Source organism: Trichoderma aggressivum, assembly GCF_033847375.1.
Source record: "Trichoderma aggressivum f. europaeum strain CBS 100526 chromosome Unknown scaffold_010, whole genome shotgun sequence".
Classification (NCBI taxonomy): Eukaryota; Fungi; Ascomycota; class Sordariomycetes; order Hypocreales; family Hypocreaceae; genus Trichoderma; species Trichoderma aggressivum.
The window spans coordinates 333,132-353,543 of NW_026946376.1; the positions used below are offsets into that span (position 1 = coordinate 333,132).

Consider the following 20,412-nt stretch of genomic DNA (forward strand, 5'->3'; position numbering starts at 1 on the left):
CTTGTTTTCTCTTCTTCTTCCTCTTTGGGGTGCATCTCGTTAGGTAATGCCGGCCGTGAGCTGACATGACACTTTGGCACGCCATAGTCACTAACACTGGGCGAATGTATTGCCATTCGCAGGCAACCAAGCCGAGGCACTCCATTGATTGATTGCTTGCTTGATTCGTGATAATAACCGCACCCAGCATCCATACTGTATGGCAGCCCTAATGCATGCAAGTAACTACTCAGACTCTCTCTCTCGCCCCTCGTTTCCAGAAGCGTCGAACCTCCAGCCAACCCCCTGTGCAGGCTAGTTTCTTAGTGCTAGGGCTCGCGGATTCTATCCGGCTTCTCGTGATGTGCCTTTTCCGAACCTTGTGCTCCTTTAGACGCTGCAACTTCACCGACACTTTTCTTTTCTTTTTTTTCTTCTCCTCTCTTCCCTGTCGTAATAGAGAGAGGGGTTTCCCTTTGCCGACGGCAACAGTGTCGCTAGGCAAAAAGTAAAAAACACACCCTGTTCACGATGTTATTCGTTGTTGATACGCAGCGTGGTTGGCATGTAGCGAACGCCACACGTCGACGACAGCCATGGAACCTGTCATTCCGATGACGGACAACTGGCTGCCAATTAGCTTCTGCTCGGTTTGCTGAATCCAGATGGCCCGGGACCACATAACAACACAAGACAGTCGAGAAAGCTGCTAGAGAAGTTTAGCACGGCTTCTAAAGATTTTCCCCAAGCTGCTAAATCCAGGGGGAAGAAGAAGAAAACGTCGACTGCGCCACGAAGGGGCTGGAGAAAAAAAAAGAAGAAGAAAAGAGGGCTAAGATTGCCACAATTTTACGGGTACGGTATGGTACAGGATAGCCCAGCTCTCTTCCAAAGGTTCTTTTTTTCTTTTGGCCAGGGCTGTGAGCAACAGCAGATCCGAGATTATTTCGGGCCGGGCATGTACCTTGTCAGTTACCGAGAGAGAACGCTGTAGCCGGGCATTTCGCCCAGATGTGCCGAGCCGACTGTGGTCGTAGATACGGGATGCTACTCCGTGAGATTTCTAGACTTGCCGATGGAAACGAGGCCGTGGGGACTCGACTCCACGACGGCGTCTTGGGCGATGACATGCTGTTGGACCGAGTCTTCTTTTTTTCTACTCGGTACCGGTTTTTTCTAGTTTTTCTATTTTTGCTCGACGCTAGTATTTTACTAACATTGCGCCCATCTTTGTCGTCTACGGATGATTTCTGGCAGACGCCGCTTTCCCTCTGTCAGGCACCGGATCCGGTCATTTTGGCCGGCTTTCTATTTTGAGACCGGCGGGAGTTTGACGAGGCTGGCTTCAGGCCAGAAGTACGAGGTAATCCCTACTGCCTACGGGTCGGTAGTGTAGTATTCACTTTCTGTATAGATCCGTAAACATGGGCTGTTGAACAGTTTGTGGAAACACGTGCACCACAAAGGAACGGTTCCAATTGTTGCTCCTCGCTAAACCGCCTTGTACCGGCAACTTCAAGCAGATGCCACCGTATCTGCATTCTCGTACCGCTAGGATTCCTGACAATTAGGTTCCATCACCGATTGCCCGTTGCAAGTATCGTATGCATGTTATAGAGCACGCCGCTGTGCGCAAGCTTCTGTATCGCTAGCTCGCCAACGCCAAGCATCACGTTCCTCCACAAAGAGAATCCAGTCCCCGTCCCGCCGGGCACACCGCCATTGAAACAAAGGTCACAATGCAGCATGGCCGCCTCTTGGCACTTGGGGTAATGCAGGCACGACGTGTAGAACCCACCGAGATGCAACCAAGGGGTGGAGATGGCAGCAAATGGTTCCCAGTGGACGAGTCGTCGCTCGAATCATGTCGCCTACCCTGTACTCGTGATGTGCAATTTGAGGTTGAGCAACAACACGCCAACCATTGATACATGCGGTCGAGATATACACGTCCAACTCTTTGGCTGCGCATTGGGAATCATGCTTGCTATAGATAACCTTGGTGGGTGTTGTGTCGACTAAGGTCTCAAGTCCCCCCTATTCTCATTGTGTGCTTACACGAGTATAATCGACAAACAGCAACGGCGCCACCAACCAAAGCGCACCACAAGCAGCTGCAAGTAACACACAAGCCGAGACAATTAAAGTTGAAGGGGCCCGTTGCGACGTGGCACAGGAATTCTGGCAGCTGGGCGGAACCAATGGAAGCTTGCTCATCCAGTTCATGTATGCAGATGTGGATAAGTCTGGAGCTGTTTGCGCGGTGCATGGACTGTCATTTTATTCTTCTCCAGTTTACCACACACTTTCTCTATGACTCGAGTCACGGAGCAAAGGATGGATGAGTATCTCAATGGAGTATCGTGTATCTATATGAGAAACACATGTAGAACCCACTGAGGGAAAACAAGAGAAACGAGACATGATCAGCATACAAGCCGAGTTGCTGCACCAGTGAAATCCAAGGGCTGTGGTCTCGGCTCCATCCGTGCCCAATGGGAGAGAATGAAGATGAATCGATGCGTGCTGGCTAGCTGGCTGATGCCTATACACGTATCCAGCTCATCCCTCTCAGCAAGGCATGAACAGTCAGAGGCTCGGCTGCCTCTTTTTATTTTATTTTATTAATTAAAATATTATCATTAAATTTTTTTTTAATTTTCCTTCTTACTTCGGCTGGCTTGCAGGAGGCGCAAATCGATCGGCCGAGATACGCGCGATCGAGGGGGGAGGGGAGATGTCTCACAAGAAAAAAAAAAACAAAAAAAAAACAGAGATAACGCTGCCCCTTTTCTTTTTCCTTGTTTATTTTTATTCTCAGTCTCTTTCACATCTTGTCTCAGATCAATGTACATTTGCTTTTCCCTTCTCCTTTGTATATTCCTTCTCGGCCGTCTTCAATCCTCCAGTCTCGCGGCATCCTGTAGTGGTGCTTGTTTGGGCCACCTCAGCCAATCGGGCTGCTGCCCCTTGCGAGCTGCCCCTGATCCCCTGCCGCGTGCGCTGGAAAAACTTGGAAAGGCTGCAGGGGAGGCCCCTGTTGCGCCGCGAGGTACCTCTACTTTTGGTGCCTGTGCCTGTATTCCGGCCGGGCGGCGCTCGGAATGCTGGTGGACACGCTAAAACAGCGAACACGGCGTCGACGCCGAGAGCTTGTAGATAAAGTACTTGTACATGGGTGATTGCAGCAGAGAGAAGAGGAAAAAGAACCTTGAAGAGCTGAACTCGATTTACACCGAAACTCTTCGCCTCGCTAAGAGAAGAAAAAAGAAAAGAGATCAAAGGGATCAATGCAAGGCACGAGTCTCGGCTGCTGGGAAATTGGTGCCATGCAGGCCGTCGTCGTACGAGCCAGATGCAACGCCTCTGTGAGGTGGCACATGAAGAACCCCGGTTCATGCATCCGGTGAAGCTGCGCGTCCAAGACACCATGTACAGAGCCTCAGCTTGATAGGACGAGAGAGACAAGCAACGCAGGTCCAGAGGCTTACACGCAGCATTGGCGGGTTTCAGAAGGATCAGCGCTACTCTTCGGGTGCCGTGCGAGCTACACAGCTGATTTGACGGGGGAGGTTCAATGGGTCATACCAAGCAATGTTCCTTTGTTAGTACGGAGTCCCAGTCCGGTCCAGGTGGCAGCATTTTCTGATGGATCAATGGAAAATTCAATGGCTGTGCACCACGTTGATGGGCGGGACAAGAGCCCACGGGTCCTTGCATGGGGGGACATCCCGAGAGGTGCAAAGCGGCAAACAAGGCCGAACGAGGGATCAGCGCTGAACTGGATCTCGATGCCATCAGTATGACATGGTGCCAAGCAGGGAGGCTCCAGCCAGTAGCGCCGGAAGTGAAGGGAGATTTGGACATGTATGGATACTAGTATTAGGAATGAAAACCGCGCAAAGTCTGGTATTGACGAGAATACGATGAATGAATAAATGGTGTCGTACTTGTAAGTGAGAACAACCTCTTGATGTAGTACTGCTTTGGCGGGCAAGAGGCGTAGGTACCGGTACCAATGGAACAAAGCACCGAGTAGACGATGGAGGGCAAACGGCTCTTGTATGGAAAGTTAAAAAACAAGACTAACGGGCACAGATTAAGATGCAGCTGCTTTGTCCAACGCAGCTAGGCCAGGATCAGGATCAGGACCAAGGAGGGCAAACGGCTGGGCCTGGGCTTGGGCTTGGCCTCTGTTCCGGTCGCAGCGCTGTCAGCGGGTGTCGTGGTTTGATGTGGTGTGACGGGGGTTCCTTTAATCAGATTTGATAGTGCCCAAGGTAAGTCTGGATAGAGGGAGAGTAAGAGGAAAAGAAGAAGAGAAAAGCTGAGCTGAGCTGAGCTGAGCTGAGCTGCCTCAGAAGTGGTTTGAGGAGGGGGTGGAAGGGAAGGGAAGGGCCTTATCTTGGTCGAGGCGAGTCCATTTCCTCTGCTGCATCAACCATCACGTAGCATCTGCATCTGCATCTGCATCTGTATACATGCATACAGCCCTGTCTCTCTGCCTTTTCTCCCTGCTTGCTGCTTCAGGCCGTTATCTGCTTGCTTTAGTAGTGCTTGTCTGCTGTTTGTGTGGCTCGGCTGCCACACACTTTTTTCCACTGGCGGCTCCTCGCATCCGGCATTTGATAACACCAAACCTCACACTTTCACTCACTCACACACTCACACACTCACACCACAACCCATTCTAACCATCTGTCTACCTGTGTTGTGAATAGAGAAGCAGACAGACAGAGAGAGATAGGGAGAGAGAGAGGACATCAACAACACCCCCAAATCAACTAGCGGGTTACACCAAAGACCGCAATCATCATCACGGCCGTCATCTTTTATCTTTAGCATCAATCAGCATCATCCATCAGCCCTCGTCAGCATCAAATCCTCCCCGTTAGCGCGCTCCAGTCCGTCTGTCTTTATCCGCCCACTAATACGTCCCAAGTGCCTCCGTACTCCAAAAAAGAGGCACTTGACGAGTCGAGTCGAGAACTCCTAGTTTCGTACAGGTACTTTGCGTGCCTTAGCATCAAAGTCTTTTGAGCCTTTGGGATTGGAACGGGCCACGCCGCTCCGGCCACTATTGCGCCTTGCCGCCGAATCTAAACCACAAGTTTTTTTCCTTTTTCCCCTTCTGGTTTTATTCCTTTTACCTCTTTTTACTTTACTTTATTGCTTTTATCCTTTGTTAGCCATCGCACAAACCGACGTTTTTGTGGTGGGGCTTTTGTTAGTTGACGGAAGGCTGCTGATGTTTTGAGCCTTGTTCATCACTCGTCCTCCATCGTCGGCCAATTTTTCGTTGTTGCGTCTTTGCTTTGATCGCCCTTGCACTTACAGACAGCCATACCTGTATCCGAACTCGATCTATTTTAACCAGAGCCTCTTTTGTAAAAAAGATAAAAAGAGAAGAGAAAAGAACACCAAAAACACATCAATTGGACAGTCCAAGCCATACAAATACGCCGTCACGAGCCTGGATCCAGACCCTTGGCGGGCTTCTCATGTCTCGGCCATCACGCGCGCACCCAATCCAGCGAGATACGCTCCAGCTCACCCACCTGACCATCCCGGATAGAGACGCAACGGGGGGGCACATACTTGGACTGGGAGTAGCGTAGAGGGCATTCTTGGGTCGATATACTAATACGAGGTCGCATTCCCTCGGCCGCTCGCCATGCCAGTCGCTGAAGCAGACGCCGAAGCTGCTGCGTCAGTGGAAGCTGTTGCTGCTGCTTCGACAAGCTCGCCGCCTGCTGGGCATGACGATACCATCAGCAGGCTCGCCTCGCCACTCTCGACGCCAACAACCGCCACGAGCCCCGTGTCGCCGACTTTCCTGTCTGTCGCCGGCCGGGTCAGCACGCCCTTGAGCCTGTTCATCGACTCTGCGCCCAGCAGCGGCAAGAAGAAATCGGCCACCAGCCCCGAGTCCGAGTCTGCTGCGGCGGTGCGTCAGCGTTATCTCGCCATGTCGCCCACGGCGTCTGCCATTGCGCCGGGCGCTGCGAGCGCCGACGCCGCGGAGTCCAGGCTCGCAGAGGCCGGTAAAACAGCAGCAGAGGCAGATGCGGATGCAGATGCGGAGAGCCTGCGACATGCGCTGCGCCAACAGGAACGAGAGCGAGAGCAGGAGCAGGAGCAGGATCAGGATCAAGAGGAGCAAGACGAGGCGGGCTGGAGAGAAAAGAACCTGAGCACGAGCGCAGGCGCAGGCGCAGGACCACCGCTGCCGTGGTCGCCCAGCAGCACGACGAGCAGTTCTAATGTTAACATTAATGCGAGCATCACTGCCGCCGCCTCTCTCTCGCTGTCTCCCACCGCTGGCGACATTAAGCATGAGCATGGCCTCTCCAGAGGCGTCATTTCCGCTCCCCTGCCCCAGAGCCCCAACCGACACGAGCGCCCCTCGATTTCTGCCCGGGATTCGGACATCGCGACGCTGATTACGGGTGCTAATATCACTGCCGCTACCACCACCACTAGCATTGCCACCGTTGCCAGTCATACTGCTGCAGGCTCTCGAGCGGCCACCGTTCGTATCCCTGCACCCGCACCCGAAGAGGCGCCATTGCATACGGGCAGCGTGCAGCCGGGCACCAAGCTGGCCCATCCAAAGCCCATCCTGCACATTGCTACCGACGTCTCATCGCCGTCGAAACACAGTCACCACCACTCCGACCTGCTCACCCGCTCCGCGTCAGCCGTCAGCAACGTCGCCCATCTCGAAGCCACGGCCGAGCGCCTGTCCATGACCAGCAGCATCGACGATGCCATCCGCGAGCTGCACTGCGAACTGAAGCGAAGCGACAGCAGACGATCCTCCATCCTCGCCGCCAGGGCCGCCTCCGCCGACGAGCACTCGACACGCCTGCGACGATATCCCTCCAACTCGTCCTCCTCCGCCGCCGCCGCCGCCCGCCAAAGGGGCTACTCTCCCGCGTACGTAATGTCACCCACAAACTCCCTCTCGGGTCGCATGCGATCGGGCTCCAACGCCTCAGCCGGCCGTCCGGAGCACGAGGTCATCAACTCCATCCTGTCCCGCCACGGCCCGGGCAAGAGCTCCGTCAGGAGCGTGCGGTCGGCCAAGCCCTCGCTGGCTGAGATATCCGAGTCCGAGCCCATCTCCCTGACCCAGCACGTGCTCGACCAAGTCGACGCCGTGCCCCCTTTTGAGCGCGCCGCCGCCGCCAGCTCCAGGAGCATCATCGAACAGGACGCTGTTGACGTCCCGCAGACAGACGAGTTCCACAACATGCTCGAGGGCGGCTTTCGAAGCCACAGGGCTTCCAATCTGGTCCTCGTAAACCCGGACCTGCCCTCTGACCACGACGACCACGACGACCACGAGGCCGAGCGGCCCATGACGGCCAACTCCACAAATACCTTCCAGGTGGCCCAGGACGCGTTTGTCGACTTTGACGGCGCCCACTGCGAGACGGACAACGAGGATGATCGTTTCGCTACGGCCGACATGGGGTCGCGCTCGCAGAAGCGAGACAGGCTGTCCGACGTCCACCAGCAGCCTCCTCCTCCCCGGATGCCCCAATCTCTGCCCCAACCTCCTGTCGACGATGAGTTATTCCTGCCCACCCCCCAACAGTCCTCGGCCGAGTTCGTCAGGCCGCAGTCTTACTTTGACCACCAAACCGGCCAGCACATGCTGTTTTACCCGGCTCGTGTCCCTGCCATGCTCAACCTGCCGCCCAAGCTGTCCAGCAAGCCCAAGGCCACCGACCGGAACCAGCGACGCTCGGAGATCCTCGGCGCCATGATGCAGCCCAAGGAGAACAGGAGGAAGTCGGTCGTCCCCGACCTCGACCAGTTTGCCCTGCCCGACCCTCTGTCTGGCCACCGCAACTCCTTTGCCGCCCTATCCGTGGCGGACAACCTGGACAACGTCGACGATGCCACCACGCCCACTCCGTTCCTTGAGGAGCCCGCACCTCAATCCCGGAATGGATCCGCACCCTCCCTCGAAGATCTTCGCCGGTCCCAGCGGCTGTCCAACACTGAAAAGCACCAGTCAAATATGCCCAACCTCGAAAACATCCCCCCGCACCTCCGAGCCAGCGTCTTCTTCGATCAGCCATCTCTCGAGCTTCCCGAGATCGAGGTCAAGGATGGGTCAGCCATGGCTACGCTCGACAGCATTCTCGATGCTTCAGCCACTGCTCCCGTCAGTGCCTTTACCGATCACCTGTACGCTGGCAAGCTGGGCAATGAAACCTACGGCAAGGAGAAGAAGAAGAAGAAGGCGTCCAAGCACAAGCCGCAGCAGCCCTCCACCAACACCCTGGGGGCTGCGCTTGCTGAAGGGCCCAAGGAGCAGTCGACAATCAAGCTGCTCACCAAACGAAGCCAGAGCAGCTTGTTTGGAAGGGCTAACAAGGGCCCTGATCCCAACGACAATGCTCATGATGGGGCTGACGAGGAAGAGGAGCATGAACAAGAGGAGGAGGAGGAGGTTGACGAAGGCGTCCTTGATGGAATGCCCACGACGCTCCTCGGCGAGATCCATCTCCGAAAGCAGCAACAGAAGCAACGACTCCTCAACCAGGGCAACGTAGCACCCCAGGGCATGCGTGCCACCCTCTTGGAGATGGACGCTGTCGCCGAGATGCAGCGCAAGCAACGCCTCAAGCAGCGCGTCAACCTTGCCTGGGAAGAACCGAACGTCGCCGCGGAGCAGACCATTTCCGACGACGAAGACACGCCCCTGGCCGTCATTGCCGCCATGCACCAGGGCGCCAAGAACATGGCCGACGTCGACCGCCCGATAGGACTTATGGAGATGCGCCAGCTGGAAGAAAACGAACCGCTGAGCTCACGCGCCGCCCGTCTTCAGGGACGAGCCTCCACCGTCTTCAACGCGAAACGCCAGAGCAACCTCAGCCTTCCCGTCACGCGCATGGCTGAAGTGCAGCCGCCAGCTTCGCCGCGCATCGTCGAGCCGGACGCGAGCGTGGTGGATGAAGATGCACGCACTACCATTGCTGTAGAACCCGAACCCCTGGCGGCTGAGATTGAGGAAGAGACGCTTGGTGCCAGGAAGCGCCGCCTGGCAGAGTCTCAGCTGCCCAAGGCCCGTCCTGTCAGCGGCACCTTTTCCGCCGAGCTCCTGGGCCAGTTTGCCGATCCCGAGGAGTCCAAGGCCAAGCCCAATGCGGGCGTAGAGGATGAGACCCTGGGCCAGCGCCGTCGCCGTCTGCAAGCTGAGCGGGAGGCCCGCGAAAGAGAGATGAGCTATGGTAACCTGACGGGTGAAAGACCAGGCGAAAGGCCAGTCAGCTACGGCAACCCGATGGTCGAGCCGCCCAGGAGGGGCGTGATGCGCCGGGTCAGCATGGCCGACATGCTGTCAGTGCACCAGAACATTCAGGACCCTCGCATTGCGGAGCAGAGACGCCAGCAGGAGGAGCACATGAAGCTTGCCCAGCAGGACGCCATGCTGGCGGCAGTCAGAAGCCAGATGCCCACCGCCCTCATACACAACGGCAACGCTCGCCCCGGAGGTTTCAAGGGAGGCCTGTACAATGATGGAACGGGCGGGCTCGGCGTGGAGGCGGCCAGATCGAGCACGGCTCTCAACGCACTCCAGACCCGCAGCTTTACCAACACCGGCTCTAGGAACCGGGCCACCATGATGGCGCCGCCCAATGGCTACGGCATGGCGCAGGGAGGCTTGCAGCAGTCGTACAGCACGCTCACGGGCTTTGGGCCGGCCGCCATGAACGGTAGAAACCCCATGGGAGGCATGAATGGCATGAAGCAGATGAGCGTGTACGGTGCTGGCAACCTCTATGGTGCCAACGGCATCATCCAGCCAAACATTGGCATTCCCATGTCTAACCCCAACGGCAGCATGGACCGAGTCGAGAGATGGCGACAGGGCGTTGCCCCATAGACGAAAGACGCATCACTAAAGACATATACATACCCTAACACACGCATTTATATATCCCACTACCAAAGACTCGCGAAAAGCATCGTCACCTAGAATCCTCACCCACTTTCCTTTGTCATTTTCGGACACGTGCCGCGAGAAACATGGGGGTTTATACGTACACCCCTTTTTTATATCACTGGGCGGGCGAATGATTACTACTATCCAGTCGCATTCGAGTCCTATAGCTTTGCCTGCCTATTTTAGTCCGATCTCAACTGATTTTTTTTCTGTTTTGCTTTGTTCATTTTGAGTGAGGGAGGGGGGAAAGGAGGGCTTGTACTGTATGGCCTAGCATTGCACGGCGCATCTTGGGAAAATCAAGTCATTTTATGCTTGGGCGACTTTTTTCCTCGGGGAAGAAGAAAGTGTTTCTTGTCTTCTATATATTTTATTTCAAAGTACTGGGCTACTTAATTTTTTTGAGATTAATTAAGGGGAGGGGTTGATAGATGTAGCGTATGTACGAATGGATTTGACTGTTTTTTCCATCTTGATATTTTTCCCGTTGATGTTTTTTTTTTTTTCATCTTGATGCCTTTTCTATCTTGATGCTTTTTCTATCTTGATGCTTTTTTTATCTTGATGCTTTTTCTATCTTGATGCCTTGTTGTGGATATTGCAATTGCGTGTGTAAGTGATAGTTGCTCTTTGACCGTAGGATATTAGATGCTATGTATCTGGTCGAACGTTTTCTGTTGGAGAAGAAACAAGAACATCCATCCACCTTGTTTATTGATAGGGATTCCGAGGCCAAAGAACGTCTCGCACTTGTGATGGTACCATTTAATGACGTGAGTTCTACCAGCACCACCGGAATGAATAGAGACATTTACTAATTGGGATTCGGATAAAAGATATTTCGGCTACAGGGAAAAAATAATGTGAATGCGAGCCAGCGGTTATGTAAATAGTAGATGTGGAGGCGGGAGAGCTCGTGGTGCTGTATTGAACTGATAGCTTGTCACACTGAAGGCCAATTTGTTTTCCCTCGTAAGTTTAGGATTATGAGTATTACCATGAGTAACGATCATACTGGTTCCCCCAGTCTTCTATATCCCTTTGCATTCGCCTTTTCTCCTCTTCTTCCCTTGCAGCGTCGTCCTTTAATCTCTTACTAACCTCCTCAAAGTATCTTTCTACAGCCTTTCCCATGTCTTCCGTAATAACAACCCGGCCACTCGTATCGTCAACAAGTAGTTGTACTGCTCCCTGACTATGTTTGTAATTTTCCATGGCACTTTCCAGAATGCCCTCTGTCATGACAATCTGAACTTGCTGCTGATTAAGAAGTTGCTGTACTAGTTTTGGAGTCCTATAGCTGTTTCCTACCGCGGCTTTCATGATCTCTTCCGTAATGACAATCTGGTCTCTCCTCTTATCAAAGAGTAGTTGTAAGACCTCTTCAGTGTTCCGAAAGGTCGCCACTGCAGCTTTTATAATGTCTTCTGTAATAGTAATCTCATGGCCCCTTCTATCAAGAAGTAATGTCATCACCTCGTGGTTTGAATTTTCTGCTGCCTTTTTAACAATTTCTTCTGTCACAGTAATCTCATGGCCCTTTCTATTAAGAAGTACTGCCATCACCTCGTGGTTTGAATTTTCTGCTGCAATTTCAGCAATTTCTTTTGTGATAGTAATCTCATGGCCTTTTCTATCAAGAAGTACTGCCATCACCTCGTGGTTTAGATTTTTTGCTGCAATTTCAGCAATTTCTTTTGTGATAGTAATCTCATGGCCTTTTCTATCAAGAAGTACTGCCATCACCTCGTGGTTTAGATTTTTTGCTGCAATTTCAGCAATTTCTTTTGTGATAGTAATCTCATGGCCTTTTCTATCAAGAAGTACTGCCATCACCTCGTGGTTTAGATTTTTTGCTGCAATTTCAGCAATTTCTTTTGTGATAGTAATCTCGTGGCCTTTTTTATCAAGAAGTAATGCCATTATCTCATGGCTGAAAAGTTCTGCTGCATTTTTAACGGTTTCTTCCGGAATTGTAATCTCGTGGCCTTTTCTATTAAGAATTAACGCCATAAAATCTTTTTTTCTTCGATATAATGGAATGTCAACAACATTTTTCGGAATATTTGTGTGCTCTCCTCTTCGGTCAAAACGTAACCGCATCCAATATGCGTCTTCGTTCCTTGTTGCAATGTTAAGAACACTTTCCGGAATAATTATCTGATCTCCTCGGCGGTCAAGCAGTAATATCATTGAATCGATGTTTTGACTTCTGGCAACAGTCTCAACAATCTCTTCTGTGATGTTGATCTGATCGCCTTTTTTGTCGAGAAGTATGTGTATCACTCTCCTATCATAGTGGGAGGTTGCAAACTTCACAAATCCTTCTGTGATGGTGATCTGGTCTCCTTGTAGATCAAAGAGCAGTGCTATCATGTCGTCATCGAAACATTTTATCATTATTTCGGAGATTCGGTCCGTTAAGACCATGTTGTGCCCCCGCCGTTTGAGAAGAACCATGATGATGTCTTTGAAACGCGGTTCGGCAATCAAGTCAATAACTTCCTCCATGATCGGGGTGTCTTGACCAGATTGTTCCAACAAAAGGTCAAGCATTTCCTTCCAGCCATCACGTTTCTTAATCGCGGTGGATAGAACTTCACTTGTAATTTTGACATGGTCTCTGGTGTTCAGCACGAGATTCATAGTTTCGGTATCGAACCCAGCCGCTATTGCTACCATCGCGTCCTCTGAGATATCCGTGTTGGTCTTGCGTAAAATGAGCTCCATGACATCCCTACCGCTCTCATAGTTGTGTGCTGCCAGTTTCACCAACTTTGCGGTAATCTCAAAGTCGCATCGAGATTCTAGCAGCACGTCTATCACGAACCTGCTATATCTCTCGTTGGTTATCGCTGCCTCTATGATGGCTGGAGTGATATTGGCACCAGTATATAACAGCAGGCGAATCATTTCATGGTCAAAGCATTTGACAGCCGCACAGAAAGCTTCTTCAGTAATGCGAACACCGGGGTTTTTGGTGAATTGCTTCAAAGAATCGTAACCTCCAATGCCGCCACTTAAGGCTCTCTGAATCATCTCCTCGGTGATTTTATGATCTTTCCACTGGAAGTTTGTTAACCATGGAATGTTGGCCTTTGTTGCAATGTCATATTTATCTTCTGCCTTATCAAGTGCCATGATTCCGGCTGCCTCGCCCCAGGCCAAGAGGCCCCGGGAACCTATCTCAGTCAACTGGGAGATATTCCTGGCGAGGATATCAACACCATCGTCAGTGCTAATATGCCGATGCCAGTTGCGCGCAGCGTAATGGAAAAGGGGGTATTGACGGTATCTTTTTTCCAGCAACGTAGAATCCCCGCAGGGTCCCGTTTCCGCAAAATCTGTGAAACACAAATATATCATACAGGTCTTTGCCAGATACAAGTTTGGATGCAGACCTCTGCAAAACTCAGCCTCGGCCAGCTGTTTACTCTTGAGAAGAAAGTCTTTGGCTGATTGATGTATAAGATAGACTTTTCCATCAGCGATTTCCAGAAAAGCTCCAACGGCACTGGTAACTGATTTCTCTGTAAGCCATACCCGGTATTCTTCAATAGACTCCTGACTTTTCGATGTCTCTTGGATGGCAAGAGATTCTTCGAGCTCATCCAAAGTCAACGCTCGCCGACTGAAGACCGTCCAAATCAAGAGCTTTTGCGCTGCTACATCTCGGCTTTGCATAATTGGAACGAGAATGCTTTCGTAAAGATCTGTCAGACGAGAAGGAGTCTTGTTGATCAATTTTTTCATGTCTGCCCGGGACAGCAAAGTTGATGCTGTTTTCAGCTTCCTTAGAACGATTGATATCCACAAGAACGTCTGCTCCATATGGCTGCTCAACAAATCGATTACTTCACCCTCGTAGTGTTCTCCTAGATCGAGCTCCTGAATCCTGCTTTGGATGAATGTCTTTAGATCATCAGAGCTAGCTTTCAGAACGATAGATGAGAATTGTCTCAGGGCTCGGCTTAAATCCGTTGTCGGACGGCTTGTCAGGAAGGCTTTGAGAACTGGATATTTTTCTTTGCTCTTTGCCAGTGGACTTTGAATCACGTTTTTGATAAAATCCAGTAATTTTTGTCTGGATTCATTATCATGGCACTCATCTAGCGCGTCAATAACGCAGTATATGGTACCGAATACCGGAGATCGAAGCAGCTGTTCCAGAATATCCCACGCCGATTCATCGCTTATAGTAGAGGCTTTGATATTGAGTTTATCGGAGATGACATCAAATGCGCCTTGTGTTGACAGTAACTGCTTAATGAGTGATCTTATAGCGGCACTCACAGTTCGGTAACTGTCGTCTTGGTCATAGAAGAAGAAATAAATAACTGTCGTGCGATAGTTGAAACTATGCTGCAAATCTTCCAAGTATTTCAGGAGGAATTTGGCAACAATTGTTTTCCCTTGACCTGGCGATCCATTCACCCAAAGGACCGATGATTCTTGAGCTTTGGACCACGAAGAGAACTGCTGAAGTTCCAAGAACCAGCCAAGAGTGCCAGATGTTGGATTGTCAATTTTGTGGTTTCTGAATGCTGCATAATCGGGAGCTTTGAGGGCCTCAATATACTGGGTTTCCGCAAACGAGAATTCTTTAAACATGATTTAATACACGCTCTCTATTTTTTTTTCTAATGCCACTCACTTGTTCTTATTCTCCCAAAGCGTTCTCGAATGACCGCCGGCGCCTTCTGAACCCATTTCTCTATCCTCGATTGAATGATGATATAGTCAGAATTCGATGCATCACTAAACTTGACGATCTCGGAATGATCTGCTTCTATTGATAGCTGATCGTAATGTTTTTCGTTGGGGCCGGCATAAATAGCCGAATTCTGTGGAACCATCATGACTTCAGGCCCTGTTCGCTCCCATGACTTGGTCTCCGAGTTCAGCTATGAAACAGGTCAGCAAGGCCTGTGGCCAAGACAATAGATGTTTAGATGAAAATATACCTTCACTGTGGGGGTTGTTTTAGTTTCGAATAGGCATATGATCTCCGAATCGAGTGTAAAACGCTTGATAAAACTCTCATGAAGGAGGTTTGAAAACGAAGATCCAACACCAAGATTTCTCACCAAGTCTTCGTTAGGCTGTCCTTTAACCATAGACATCAAACTTATGTTGTCAAGGCCTCTATTAGGAACAGCAAACAACATAACGGCATAGCAAGATCTAAAAACAGCCAGATCGTCTTCACTGCCTTCAGACGCTTGGACCAGGGCCTACATCCGTTGTTAGTCTCCGTATTGAATGAACATAGGGTTCTCCAGGTTCTTCAACATACTTGTTTCACGACAAGACCTCCAAGACTATGTCCAATAAGAATAAGTGGTCGATGCTTCTATAATCAGTGAGCATCAATTCGAGAAATGTAGGTATTTCGTCTAAGAATCTTACTGTACTTTCATCCCGGGTTGTCTTGATAGACTCAAGTAGCTTTCTGGAAAGCTCAAGGATGGAACTGTTAGATCGACTACCAGGTAATTTGGTATCATATCCATATGTTAAAACTCTTGCATTTGGAACAAATGTTGGAAGGAAATCGCGCAGCCACATGTCGGGCTTACTTTTGGATTTCCAAGATCCAAAGGCATGACCAGCGAGTCCAGTCACTGCGATAATGCTAGCAAAGTACTGTTGATTAGAATCATGTATGTTGAATATCCTTGTACGATATCAAGAGACTTACTCCACAAGAGTATCTTGCAAAGGGTCAGCCAGTGGTGTAAGACCCAAGAAATCCAAATCAACAACCAATCCATTACCACGATCGCCGATTGTCTTTTTGAGAAATTTCTCTAGCTCGCCCAAATCGGGAGCTTCTGCAAAAGTAACAGTGGCCACGGCAAAACGTTTAGCAAGCATGGAGACTGCAGCGGGCGAATATGAGAAGCGCAGCACATTGGATTGACCATGACCAGTTTCGGTTGTCTTGGTTAGCCCGGCCAAGATATCTTCAAGCTTGTCTCTGGTCACTTCTAGCGGTATGTTGGAAATTCTGAAAGTTAATGATCTGCGAACTGCAGGGCTCTAGAGTAGGTAAATTAGCCATGTCGTTTAAATCAACTACAGAGCTACAACCTGGCATACATGTAGTTTTGTGGCCTGTGGTTGCGGAATTGGCCATTGTTTGTTTCTGGTTGATAACCATAGGACGAGGAATACAATAGCGGCGATACTCGTTGTGATGGGGATTGGCGTTGATGGAATGTAATCCGCCATGACTACCTCTAATGCACACGGTCTTTCGATTTCGATTTTTAAATATCTGTAGGTACTGCTTGATCATAAAGAGCAGTGAGAAAAAAAAAGATATAATGTTGGCGCACAATGTGATTCGACAAATAATCTATGTCAGGTATACTAGATTTGGATTATCATGGAGAAGCACAGGCAGAACACTTTGACGAAAAAAAAGGCACCCTCTTAATAAAGTGTTGAATAGATTGGGCTCTTATGAGGGCGGGGTTGGGCTGAATCAATATGCACCTGGGCATGCAATCTCGGTAAGTATGCGACCAATGGATAGGCTCTATTTCCAGGGGAAGAGAGAGGCGGCTGAGACAGCTGAGACAGCTGAGACGGCTGAGACGGCTCCCAAGAGTCATCAGCTTTGTAAAAGATCCGAGACTCGAATGATTTAAATTGGTAACGATTCAGCAGCAGTCAACTGAGCATATAAGCTTACTTTATGTCATCAGTTTAGATATCCAAGGTAGGACCAGTTGGTAACATGTCAATAAGAGCCATAGAGCTTGAATATGCAATGAATCATTCTCTATCACATGAGAGAGTATCTACATGTGCCAGGGCGCGCGCCACGCCCTCCCCAACCTCCCCAACCTCCCTGACAGCTTATTGGATGGTATTCTCTATACAATTACTAGACTCAACCGGCAACGCCCCCCAGCCTCAGCTGGCTTCAGGATGTACTTGACATTCCATACCTACTCTGATAAAGAAAGATGATATAGCCTTTCCTGTCAAAGCTCTCGTTACAAGCCCGACTCCAACCAAGACGATACGAGAGCTGAGGCCAGTCATGTTCGAGAGTAAGTCCTAGCTCTATCCTGTCCCATCGAAGGATATGATCAACATGAATCCTTGTTCTGTTGCGTACAGCGGAATGCAGGATTGTCTTTGGTTATTTGAGCTGTATGATGGAACCGGCTGGTCGTAGATTCATCCCATCCGTGACGCTTGCAAGCGGGAATCTAATGGCAAGAATCTAATGGAGAATCATCATTAATGGAATCCGACAAGATTGTTTACATCTTCCCTGGCAGATTGATAGACAGACGTTTGCTTCAACAAGTAGAGATGCAGTTTAGTTAGACTAGCTCCGAGATTGAAGCTAAGATGATCAAGTTCCCCACAACTCGCGATTTGTGCCATTGATGCCAATTTGAGCCAAGTCGTTGTGCATTATATATTTATAAAAGACATTTGTCTGCAAGAGAAATAAATGCTGGGTGAACTATCCTATGGTACAAAGTGGAATACCTAGGCTACGAGGGATGAGATATCGATAGGGAAACACCAGCCAGCATCCCGAATCTCAAATTTAAAGCCACATAAGTGATAAGTATTTGCAACCTGTTGCGGTACTTGAATCTCATGCAGTCGCTGGGATGTTGGATGGCAGAGTCGAGGTGCTGGTTAGTATTTTCCTTGATAAAGAATATTAACATTTGAAGTCCCATTTTACTTAGACGCAGTTCCCATCACGCGATTTTTCAAGGTGCTGACGGCCCCGTTTGCCGAATCGGTTCCATGCAAAAGTCCTCCAGGGCTCTGTAGCGCGTGAAACCATTCGGTTTAGGGGCCTTGACAAGACGCCACGATGCGCTAGAATCAGCACCTACGGTCTGTAACTTGCACTCAGTATGAATGGCAATAGAGCGCATCTGCGTTGACATAATCATTGAAATGCTGCAGCTACTCGACACCTGAGGCAAACTTGTTCAACTGTACATGTACGGGCATCTCATCACCATCTCATCACCACCCTCCCAAAAAGCAAACATTCCTTCCATCAACAAAATCCATCTCGTGTTTCGATACCCAAAACAGCCAAAGAATGGCAATGTGGAGCCCCGGCGAGTTACTTGTACGACACAAAAATCGGGTGAGGTCAGCCAGGGTTGCGATTGCGATATCAGTGCTAATCCGACACTAAGCCCGTCCGGTGGGCGCTCGGAGGGAATAATCTTTTATATAATATCAATCGGCTCTGGCCGAGGCTCGTTGGAGATGAGACACGCGGTTTTGCTCTTTTCCAGCCGGAGGCGACGAGACGACGTCAAAGCGAGGGGTCAAGTGAGACACCAGACAAGGCGGAGAGGAGGCTTCGATTGCGTCTTTTCACTGGAGAGACTGAGGACCTTGTCAAGGTTCAGCAGAAGCTGAAGGCGGAGAAAAAAATTATTCAAATCTGACTGTGGGAGAGATAATCACTGGACATCGTTCTTCATCTTGGCCTCGAGAAAAGCACGGCATATCGATCATATTAGGGCATGACGAACGGGCAAAGAGCACCTCCAACCACAATGTCGCCGCTGATTGATCGATCTGGCGGAAACGGAGGAGCAGGAGGATACAACACCACAAGCAACAACAGCTACGACCATGGAAAAGACGCTTCAGTAACAAAAGTCACCGACGACATGGACGTCGAGCGGGCGCCCTCGCACTTCATGGGCGAGACCGACCCCGTCAAGGACCTCGGCGACCTCGACGGCGACCTCGTCACCGCCACCGAGGAGCGCCATCTCAAGCGCGGGCTCAAGGAGCGGCATCTGTCCATGCTGGGCATTGCGGGCGCCATCGGCACGGGACTGTTCCTGGGCCTCGGCGGCGCGGTGCAGACGGGCGGACCCCTGGGAGCTCTGCTGGGATACGGAACCGTTGGCATGGTTGTCAGCGCGGTGCAGTTTGCGCTGGGAGAGGTGTCGGCCCTGCTGCCGGTGACGGGATCGTTTGTGAGGCACGCCGAGGTGCTAGTCGACCCGGCGCTGGGCTTTGCCGTGGGCTGGAACCTGGTGTACGGCAACCTGCTGTCGATCCCGAGCGAGATCACGGCCATCTGCGTCCTGTTCGAGTACTGGCTCCCGGACCTGAACCCGAGCGTGTGGATCGTCGTCTTCATCATCTTGACCGCCGCCGTGGGCCTTTCGGGCGTGCGGTGGTTTGGCGAGATCGAGGCCTTTTTCGCCACGCTCAAGATCCTCATGGTCGTCTTCCTCATCATCTTCGGCCTCGTCATCGACCTGGGCGGCATCCCGGGCGTCAGGCCGACCTACTTTCGCTTCTGGAAGAACCCGGGGCCCTTTGTCGAGTACATTGCCGCGGGCAACTGGGGCAAGTTCCTGGGCTACTGGAGCGTCATGACGGGCGCCGTCTTCTCCTTCGCCGGTGTCGAGTCGCTGGCCATGGCCGGCGCCGAGACGGCGAACCCGCGCAGGGCCATCCCCAGGGCCTGCCGCAACGTCTTCATCCGCATCCTGCTCTTCTACATGCTGGCCATTCTCATCGTCGGCATGATTGTCAGCTCCGACGACGAGCGCCTCAGCGACTACTCTGGCACCGCCGCGCAGAGCCCCTTTGTCATTGCCGTGTCTGCCGCCGGATACCCTGCCGTGCCCTCGGTCATCAACGCCATCGTCATCACCTCGGCGTGGTCGTCCTCGAACCAGGCCCTGCTCTCGGGCACCCGCGTCCTCTACGGTCTGGCGCTCAAGAAACAGGCGCCCGGAATCTTTCTGCGGACGACTTCGTGGGGCGTGCCGTACGTGGCCGTGAGCCTGTTCGTCGTCTTTTCGTTCCTGGCCTTTATGACGCTGAGCAGCGGCGCGCTGACTGCCTTCTTCTGGCTGATGGACCTGGTCGGCGCGGGTGTGTTGGTGAGCTGGATCTGCATCGTGCTCAACCACGTGCGGTTGAGGATGGCGCTCAAGGTGCAGGGCATTCCGTATACGCGGCTGCCGTGGCACAACAGCTGGACCTGTGAGTTTCTGGCCTGTTTTCTGTGCATCTACATTCTTCCGTGAATTGCTTGCTGACTAGAGTCTCATCATGTAGTGTACAGCTCGTCTGCGGCACTCTTCATGTGCAGCATCATCTTGCTCACCAACGGCTTCGTCGTCTTCACCAAGGGCAACTGGAGCCCCAGCGGCTTTGTCTCTTCCTACTTGTGAGTCATCACCCAGCTGAAATGCCGTTGATCGATCTGATGCTAACGTTTCTTGTGAAAAAAGAGACATTCCGCTTGTGCTGGCGGCGTATCTGATATGGAAGTACGTCAAAAAGACAAAGATTGTCGCGCTCAAGGAGATTCCGCTAGAAGAGGCGTTGATGCAGGCCGAGCTGAAGGACCCGTTGCTCAAGTCGCCATGATGATATCCTGTTTAGTTTTTTTTTTAAAAGGTCGAATGATTTTGTAAATACGTAGAATA

The 20,412-nt window shown here is 51.2% G+C and overlaps 2 protein-coding genes across 2 annotated transcripts; both read left to right on the plus strand.

Moving 5' to 3' along the window:
* Window positions 1-5,653: 5,653 nt before the first annotated feature.
* On the plus strand, window positions 5,654-9,886 carry Triagg1_3491 (uncharacterized protein; the record flags this gene model as incomplete). The annotated part of the gene is made up of 1 exon (XM_062897789.1): window positions 5,654-9,886. The coding sequence occupies one exon, from the start codon at window positions 5,654-5,656 to the stop codon at window positions 9,884-9,886; it is 4,233 nt and encodes a 1,410-aa protein (XP_062757480.1).
* An 8,621-nt stretch (window positions 9,887-18,507) lies between these two features.
* On the plus strand, window positions 18,508-20,353 carry Triagg1_3492 (uncharacterized protein; the record flags this gene model as incomplete). The annotated part of the gene is made up of 3 exons (XM_062897790.1): window positions 18,508-19,963; window positions 20,039-20,150; window positions 20,215-20,353. The coding sequence occupies 3 exons, from the start codon at window positions 18,508-18,510 to the stop codon at window positions 20,351-20,353; spliced, it is 1,707 nt and encodes a 568-aa protein (XP_062757481.1).
* Between the last annotated feature and the right edge of the window lie 59 nt (window positions 20,354-20,412).